At 46.1% G+C, this 9,075-nt stretch overlaps 2 protein-coding genes across 2 annotated transcripts in view; one reads left to right on the forward strand and one right to left on the reverse strand.

Annotated features, from left to right (window-relative positions):
* Window positions 1–6,531, forward strand: part of T265_09441 (hypothetical protein) — a gene marked incomplete at both ends in the record, with an annotated part of 16,665 nt that extends 10,134 nt beyond the window's left edge. The window contains 4 exons of the mRNA XM_009175508.1: window positions 177–350; window positions 2,182–2,308; window positions 3,401–3,680; window positions 6,165–6,531. Coding sequence (XP_009173772.1) covers window positions 177–350; window positions 2,182–2,308; window positions 3,401–3,680; window positions 6,165–6,189 — 606 coding nt within the window. The remainder of the gene's footprint in view (window positions 1–176; window positions 351–2,181; window positions 2,309–3,400; window positions 3,681–6,164) is intronic.
* A 274-nt stretch (window positions 6,532–6,805) lies between these two features.
* T265_09442 (hypothetical protein) overlaps window positions 6,806–9,075 on the reverse strand; it is a gene marked incomplete at both ends in the record, with an annotated part of 3,319 nt that continues 1,049 nt past the window's right edge. The window contains one exon of the mRNA XM_009175509.1: window positions 6,806–6,982. Coding sequence (XP_009173773.1) covers window positions 6,806–6,982 — 177 coding nt within the window. The remainder of the gene's footprint in view (window positions 6,983–9,075) is intronic.

The following is a 9,075-nucleotide window of genomic DNA, read 5'->3' on the forward strand; positions in this document are numbered from 1 at the left end:
CGGTGTCTACGCCCCACCCCGCACTAAAACTGGGATCACTTTGGGGAAGAAGGAAGTGTTCGCTGTCATGGTAGCCTGTTTTTTCGGGATCGCACCCGAATTCATGCACCATGGACCCTTTATCAATAGTGGCCCTCTGTTGAGGTTCACTGTGTTTGTTGCCACTGGTTTACCAGGTGTTGTTCGTTGTTATCTCCTACTTCTGTCTTATCCCAGCTTTGTTTCCCATACCTTTGTTTTTCTTGCGTTCGGGCAGGTATGTGCAGGCGTTACACGATCGCGTCACTGTCATCTTCAGCACCATGTTTAAGGATCCTGATGACATGCTCATCGGCAAGGTCTTCATGCAAGTGAGTTGTATGCTTTTTACGTCGATATTCTCGTTATTTTCCCTACTGCATGACTAGGCGATGCCAACAATATCAAACTGGGTTTTCTGATGATCGCCTGTAATCAAACCAGGCGCTCAACATTACCACGGAGCTTCGTCTGGAAACAACGTGAATTGCCTTCACACCCTAATCTGTTGATATAAACACACGTTCTCTGCGTAATCTGTTAGGGTTCGACCACGCAGTGAGCAAACAATAAGATGTGCGGACTGTGACAATATTCTATCCCCAGCTATGTTGCTTGATCCAGACTCCTAGCACGGCGAATAGTAAGAAGGTGAAAACCTCGGAAACAACTTTAATGATCCAGACAATACGCGATCAACAGGCGAATCAACGAAAAAATGACAATGCATATACATATATATATTCATAGTTTGACCTTGAAAAATGCCGGAAGTTCGCTAGCACAGAGTCTTCGGAGATATTGATATTCCTAACATAATCAGCGAGCGAGAATCGGGCACTGATTCTAGGTGGTAGGCTAACCACATACGTTTTTTTTCATACACTGTTGTCGATTGCGACAGGTTGTCGCACCACTGCTTCGAAGTGTTCACCCGCCCCTTTCATGATGTATAGTTGGTTTTCAAGAGTGTTGCCCATGTGACACCCAAAACTGTAGGACTCCGGATGCCAATCGTGATCACACGCAGCAAATTGCACATTTATGTTGGCTAAACTGGATGAGCTTGGCCTAACCTCTGGTGGGACTCGGCAGCAGCCGTATGATAATCGACGTGGTTCCTTTGGGTAGATGCAATCGGCCTCTTGTTCCAAAACCAGTTTTTGTCGTCCTTCTTAACGGTAGTCGACATGTTTGTATGCCGACTAAAGATAAAAGCTCTCCGTCGTTGGGCTGCTACAAAAAAGTATTGTCGGAGTCGATGTATATCCTTCACAGGTGACAATCAGTGAAGCAAACTTGCTATCTGTCAGAAGAGACTTTGCATCCGTACCTTTAGCTACTTAGTACGGATCACCGTGCGCAGCCATTTAGCCGAGTCGTATTTTATTCTTTAGATAGCTGGAAAAACGTCATGTACAACAAAGAAATCACTTCCCAACGATCCGTTTTCGCGGAATCGTGACATCAGCGTTCGCTTTTCAATGTGATCTCATTCGTATACTGCCATCCCTGGCCTTTTACAAAGCTATCACGAAATTTGCACGACTTTAGGTCTGCCATTGACGTCTTGAATGCTAGTTGTTACTACTCGTTTCTGAACTATTCAGGTGTATTTTGGGATTGCTGGGTTTCTATGTTATCTAGCCTTGTAGATTGAGGTTATGCCAGGGCCGAGAGGTGAGTCCCTGTCAGATGGATTTGTGTTTCAACTCTGCATGTACAACTCTGCCTTACGCGTCCACAGAATTCAAGTTCTTAGTAGGATGTACATCCACCTGAATTTTTCTCCACTGTAAAAGAATGTATACAGAGACCGGATAGAACTGCTGAACGTTTTTTCAGCGGATAGACAGATTTCTAAATCCGCTCCTCTGTCTGTCGGTGCAAAATGACGAGGGTTGTTTGACTTTTTCCCGGGGGAAGATTTGAATTGGCAACCTGTGATATAAAACCGAAACCTTTTAATTTTGAGCTGCATGTATCTGGCCAGAGATGCTTTGCGTGAGCTTCTGTATTCAAAAGCTAAATTATGAACTTGTCCGCTCGAGAATTGCGAGTTAAACTTCCTTTGAATATCGAAAAATACGGTCATTCGTGGCCGTTTCCGTCATCGACTGAAGACTGAAAGTTCATGTGCTTTGTACGACCTATCTGTTTCAGGAGTTTACCGAGGCCCGAAGACGACTGGATCGCGCACCACAAGTGCTCTACTCACACCGCGTTCCACCGGCCGAACTACAAGGAACTAATGCTGTTGTGAGCGATTCGGTCGCCTATATAACCTTTGGTACGTATGGATTTTATGTTTCAGCTTCCTGGTTGTCACAACTCCGGACAAGGTAAAACGCACTCCGCACATGGTGCTATCAGTTATTTTTGCCATCCATTTAGCAACTGGAGGAAATTTTCAGTCTGTGTTTGATGGCCAAAATGCGCCTACTAGTCCATAGTTTTTGGCATGTTGCTGCTGTTTGCGAAGCACCGTAATTCGTGCGGGGGGCGTGTCGTCTACATGGGAGGTTGTCCGACGTCGAATTTCCATTCGGTTTTTCTCGGGGTAATGTTGTCCAGTCGCTGATTGATTAGGTCTCCCACCGAACGAGTCTAAGCCTCTCGCAAGTGCTCTACTCACACCGCGTTCCACCGGCCGAACTACAAGGAACTAATGCTGTTGTGAGCGATTCGGTCGCCTATATAACCTTTGGTACGTATGGATTTTATGTTTCAGCTTCCTGGTTGTCACAACTCCGGACAAGGTAAAACGCACTCCGCACATGGTGCTATCAGTTATTTTTGCCATCCATTTAGCAACTGGAGGAAATTTTCAGTCTGTGTTTGGTGGCCAAAATGCGCCTACTAGTCCATAGTTTTTGGCATGTTGCTGCTGTTTGCGAAGCACCGTAATTCGTGCGGGGGGCGTGTCGTCTACATGGGAGGTTGTCCGACGTCGAATTTCCATTCGGTTTTTCTCGGGGTAATGTTGTCCAGTCGCTGATTGATTAGGTCTCCCACCGAACGAGTCTTGGAAAGCCTCTCGATATCTATAACGAGGTAACTGTTCTGTCCGCCGAGCTTAGCAGTAGGATCGCAAACGTCTTTGATTACTAAACGAGGTAACGTCGCCAGTGAGGGATGGATGAGTACCACCCTACCCAACCCTGACAGTGTCACCTCAGTTGATAATGAAATGTTTGCGATCCAATAGCCAGGTTAGGCGAACAGACCAGCTACTAAGCTGCGCATCCGACCTACCTGTATTCCGCAACTTTGCATTTTTTAATGTGTTCTAACTTTGCATTAACTCACCTTGTTGCCGGCTTGAGTTGTACCACTTTCTTTTTCTCGTCGGTCATAAAGCTATAACTTATGTTTACTACAGTCTTGTTTCCCAGACATATCAGTTCGGAGGCTAGTCGCCAAAAATCAATTGACTTGATTCATACACTGAGAAATTACCTGCACTACCACATCAAATGCTCCAAAGCCTACATCCAGATGCGCATGCGTGCGAAGACCTCAGAATTCCTCAAAGTAATCAATCGTGCTAGTGTAGAAACGTCGGGTGCACCAGTGGTCAATGTGGCTCCAACTGGAGAAGTATCACCGCTTTTTGCGGCTTCCCTGGCCTCAAAGTCTGCTGCCGCGGAAGCTACTTCCGGGTACGTGATTGTCTTGTTCAGCTTCGCTTGCGGCTACTCTGTTTCTCATGCCGTTGTGCCCTTCCCTATACAGTGTTCCCTGTCAGTGTTTTCTTGTCAACATGGCTCACAAACCAAGCTAGTGTTTGATCAATTTCTCTGGTTGTTGAATCTTTTTCTGCCAGTCTATTCGCGGCAATCAACGACAAACACGCTAGTTTTCTATACAGTCTGAATGTGTGTGTGTGTGTGTGTGGTATATCCTTCCCTAATGTCTGCCTTGTTTCCCAAGCTGGATGAGGAAACATTAGGGCTGCGACTAGTCGACAAACATTGCGATCTACTCTTGACAAATAAGTAGTGTTTTGCACTCTCTGTTTGACCAACACACTCATGAAAGGCAATTCAAACGAGATTTTATTTGAATTAGATATTTTTGCCAAGCTATACCCCATCCATTTTTGTCCAGCGCCGTAACCTAGCGGCAATGTTTGTATTTTTACGCGAGGTGTGGAAATTTACGACTAAAATAGGCGCGTCTGGAATACCCAATGGTCTGTCGCGTCTAAATTGAAAGTATGCCACTTGTGAGCGCAGTTGATTCACCTTGTGCTGTGAGTGCCCGACGACAGTGCTTTCGTTGAACACAGTCTAAACGTTAGTTGTTACTGTGTGGCAGCCGGCCAACTGGATTGAGTTCGCTATGCCTAGTTCTGGTGTTAGCACAATCGGATATTTCTTGAGTGCGATTTCCGACACTCTGTTATGTCTTCCGTCTAATCATCACTGAAAGTAGCATCAGACTAGAACAATGGCGCTTCATTGCTGTATATCCATGTCGGTTGATCTGAATAAAGCCATACAATAGAAAGAAGACAAATGTGGTAGGAAGAGATACCTAGACCTCCAACACTCAGTCAGACAATCGGGATAAAAACTGTCAACACAAACGACACTGACATCACTTAGCCGCTGTATGACTCAGTGTCTCCAGCCAAGTACAGGGAGGGTCACACGGGCCCTATCCATGAAGGTGATGAGCACCAACGACACCCAAACTTTCCTAACATCCTTACCCCTCCTCCTGTATGTCAGGCTCTGTTCACCTCCGGATTAGGCGCGAAAACTGCGCTCGTCTTGACAGACATCGGCATGCGTAACACGTGACACAGCTAAATTAGATTGAAGTGCTGGATGTTTTCTCTGATTGAAGTATCTTCTGCCTCACCAAAGACCCGTCTCCTGATGACGTCATTCCGACCTCGCTGGTTCCAGGTCGATTCCAGCTATAGTTTTGAGACATCGGTTGTCAACCGCCTGAGAATGTTTCAGAGTCAACATCCGAAGACACGTTGTCCGAAGGGAACTTCAGTAGATGGTTGTGATAAGCTTGTGTTTCACATCACGGTCCGGGAGCTTTTCAACGGTCAGGCGAGGAGTACGCGTCTCGCGCACCCCTGAAAAACAGCGAAACGCTACAACGAACCAGATTGTGGTCCTAATCCATAGAGGTGTTCCAGAACGGGCGACAGTCAGTAATTGACCCACGTCATCTGTAGCTTATAGCGATGTGGTCTGGGTGTATTGGAGGTTGAGTTGCATCCGGAGGGCACCATGTGGCAAAGCGGCGTTGGTTGTTTCAGAATTTAGTACTCCTCAGAAACAGTTTGTGGTCAGGACATTATTGCGTCAGGTGTTCACCGTCTCGATTCGACTCCTAGATGACCACCCAAGTGAGCATCAGCAGCGATAAGGCTACTGACTTGCGCGTTCATACCCCGGGCAACCAAGGCAGTATCGGAGCACTTAGCCCGTCACAACGAGGCTCCCAATGCCTCGTAAAAACTGTTTTTGAGTGTTTCAGACATACAGTCAGTGGGATCGTAAGTGAATACGATGAACTGGCAGTGGTTGTTGGCGCGCTTACGGGATGCTCTCGTAGACCTTGCCAAACAAATCGGTGAGCAATTATTCAGACGGTAACCTTTTAGCTGGGCCGCAGCGACCCCTGGATCATCGGAGGTGCGTGACCTGATGCGAGCGGAAGCCGGTAAATAATTCACCTCAGCAATCATACTTGGATCTTGAGTCCTCGTTTCAGACGGACGGTACAAATCAATAAAAAAAGTAAGTCCAGCGTACAAGCAAGAGCAGTCTGTTGTCCAGCTTATATCGTAGTGCAAACATTAAAGGCTGCCAGGTGGAATTAGTGCTGAGAGTTGAAGATTGATTTCGAAGTGTCTGCTTCCCCGACGGCCGAGTCAGTCAGATATGGCAGCTGACAGCGTTGGGCGGTGGACAGATGTTTCATTCCTTAGTGGGCTTATAGAGATCTCAGTATCAATGAGATGAGGAGGGGCAGAAAAGTGAATATGAATTGGAGGTAGAAGTGATGGATCACCACCATCCTTCTTCCTCCTAATCTCGCAGCTTAGTGCTTTCCTTGCTACAGAAGTTTCATATAAAACTGTCATTCTTTTTTTCTTTCTCCGCCCCTCCTGCCAGTAGTCGATCCATGACTGTTGGATAAACCGTTAGCGTCGGAGTAAATTCCCCCTGTCTCTCTCTCTCTCACTCATTCCGCCCATTCACTTACCTCCTTTAATTGCTCTCTACGCCCAGCCCTCCATGAATAACTGACTTGTTACTTTATTGGCTGTGCTTCGATTGTACGCTTTTCAGCTTTGATAAACGTTTGCTCGGTTGCACTGTTTTGTGATTTTGCTCGTGATTCAACTCACATTCCGACATTTGATATTATTTTCTGTACGTCTGATGGTCCGCTTTTCCGAATCGGTTTGTATTTTCATAATTTACTGACCTTTATAATTGGAGCTTTTTTCTAATAGAAATGCTTTACTTGTTTGCCCATCCTGACTTTTCATCAATCGCGGAAGAGGCATGCCATGCTTTTTTGTTCTCGGTATTTTTATCCTCACTTACTTGGCAAGAAATAAGATTTGAAAAAATAATCGTTCAGCTGTAACACCCTTTCGGTGCCTAGCTGCCATGCCATCCGAAGGAAGCACGAGGGCTGAGATACTGCCAGGTTGTCCAAGCCTGGACAGTGGAAGTCGGGTGACAGAGTTCGAGTTCGAACCACGGACCTTCCGGTCAGTAAATTCGCGCTCTAACCTGCCCATATTCTATATTGTTGTCGAAGTCATCCGTTTACTTTGACACCCGATGAAAGACGGAGTTGCTTCGTATACTGATGGAAAATGTGTGGCTTTTTCCACACTTGGACAGTCAGTACCGTAATGTGCCTCTTGAGGCGGAAGTTTCAAGCTGCTCTCCATCAATGGATGGTTTAAAGAATACACCTGTCTTGGACGAAAACGATGTACACAATCCCGAATTAGTCATCCACACCATTTACGATCAGGGTACAGATGAATATATTCTGGTATATTTGTCGTTTGACTATACGTTCCCTGGCTGGCCGAGTTGGGTGCTGGACGGCACCTGTAACTAGACTATGATTTTGTTGGTCCACCATAACGGTTATCTCAATTTGACAATTCCCTACATGAGTTTTCGACACAAACCGTGCTGCTGTTCAGCCGAACGCGGACAGGATGATGTCCTGGTTGCCTGGTTGAAAACCATATTTGAAAAACGACACACTTTGTTCATTCGTAAACCTCAGTAAGGCAGAAGACAATGCCGTAGAGGTGAATTCGGAAATTTTTCCAAGGCTCATAACCTAGACAATCCGGTTCAGAACGAACCCTTGCTCGTGCTTACTCAGTTTCTTTAATCGGTAGAGAATCTTTTGCAACTCCTGTGCATTGAAAGCGTCGGAGTAGAGTCCGAAGCACCGCCTTGTGTGTTACGCCGATCTCCATCTATCGAATGGACGAAAAATGCGACTTAGGGAGTTCGCCGTTAGGTGACTGATGTCTCACAGCCAATGGAACATGAGGGTACGCAACCGGATTGTTTGTAATTGAGTGACAGGATGAAATGAAAAAAGGGTCGATGGAACTAATGGGAAATAGGTAGACTATTTCCCATTAGTTCCATCGACCCTTTCGATAAACGCGCAAACGAACTACACAGCAGACCGGTATGCATAGCCAAGTTTACCATGGACTGCCTTCCAAGTTTCCCGGCCAATTTTGAACGGTTGACACTACTCTTTCCAGAATGAACCGAAATAGTTCACGTGTGAATTGCAGCATCCGCAATTGAGTTACCCAAATCCGCCTTGTTTGATTTCTATGGCAGATTCAGCTTACTTGTCCTGGGTTCCGCCACGTGCAGTTTCCAAATGTCTCTACTAGGTGAGTTGCTCGGAAAGCGAATGAAGTTCGAGTTTCACTCAAAGTTAAACATTCTTCAAATCTCATCGCAGGAGCCTTTCTCTGGCACGCAGTAATCCGATCCGGCTAAACAGGTTGTATGTATTCTATCCACAAGCTGTTATCAGAACTGCGAACCCTGAATATACTTGTCTAAGGCTCACGATAGTCGTTTTTCCTGTACCCTAAGGGAGATATCTTTCCTCGGCACAGCTGATGTTCGCTTCGGCCAACGTCCGAGACTGTGTTCACAACTTCTCTGTAAATTTACCGAGATAACGATGGGAAATTTTGTTACTAGGTTCGAAGTTGTATGAAATCGACGCAGCCGACATGGAAACTCAGTTAAGAAACCTTCACAGTTGGGCGTGGAACGCCCGAAGCAGTCGGTTGGCTTCGTTCCGTTTACGAAAGGTTCGCGGAGGACGAGTCATGACTCGGTAACGCGAAACTAAAGCGGTTGTTTTGTAGTGTCTTTGTGCCACGTGAATCTGCTTGTGTGTGTGGTTAGGAATTCTCCAGGGCCACCAAACTAACCCTTGTCTCTCATTCGTGGGGGTGGGTCTCGCAAAGGAGTTGAGTCAATTCTGACGACCACTGCGTGCTCCAAAATGGTGTGTGTTCAGGCTAGTTAGTTGTAAGTGTGGTAATACACAGAAGAAACCATCGTACCAATTTAACAGTAATTTTAGTTTGTACAAAGTTGGGTATTGGACTGACGAAAAAGGATATTCCCATCGAATTCGGGTCTCATATGTGCAAGCGACTAAGGAGTTTTGGGGCCCAAAGCATTGGATTACGCTGGAGGTCAATAAATGAGGGACGTCAACATCTTGTCGTCAGTTGTTGTTTCACTTTATCTCTGCACAGCTGGGTGTAACTACTGACAAAGTCTGGCTGTTCGCATCGCACAGCTACTCTTAGGGATAACTTGATTACTGTTCTAAAGTGGTACTAAAAACGGACACTCCAGTCTCGGTTGCAAGGTGCGCAGACAGGTAGGCGGAACAGCCACTGTCAGTCATTTAGGACCGCATAGCGTAAGCATGTATGTCTGCTCTGGGGTGGAACTCAATCTGAGTCGACAGTATATACTGCAGAAATCAAGTTCA

This window comes from Opisthorchis viverrini (assembly GCF_000715545.1).
Source record: "Opisthorchis viverrini unplaced genomic scaffold opera_v5_281, whole genome shotgun sequence".
NCBI classification, from domain to species: domain Eukaryota; kingdom Metazoa; phylum Platyhelminthes; class Trematoda; order Opisthorchiida; family Opisthorchiidae; genus Opisthorchis; species Opisthorchis viverrini.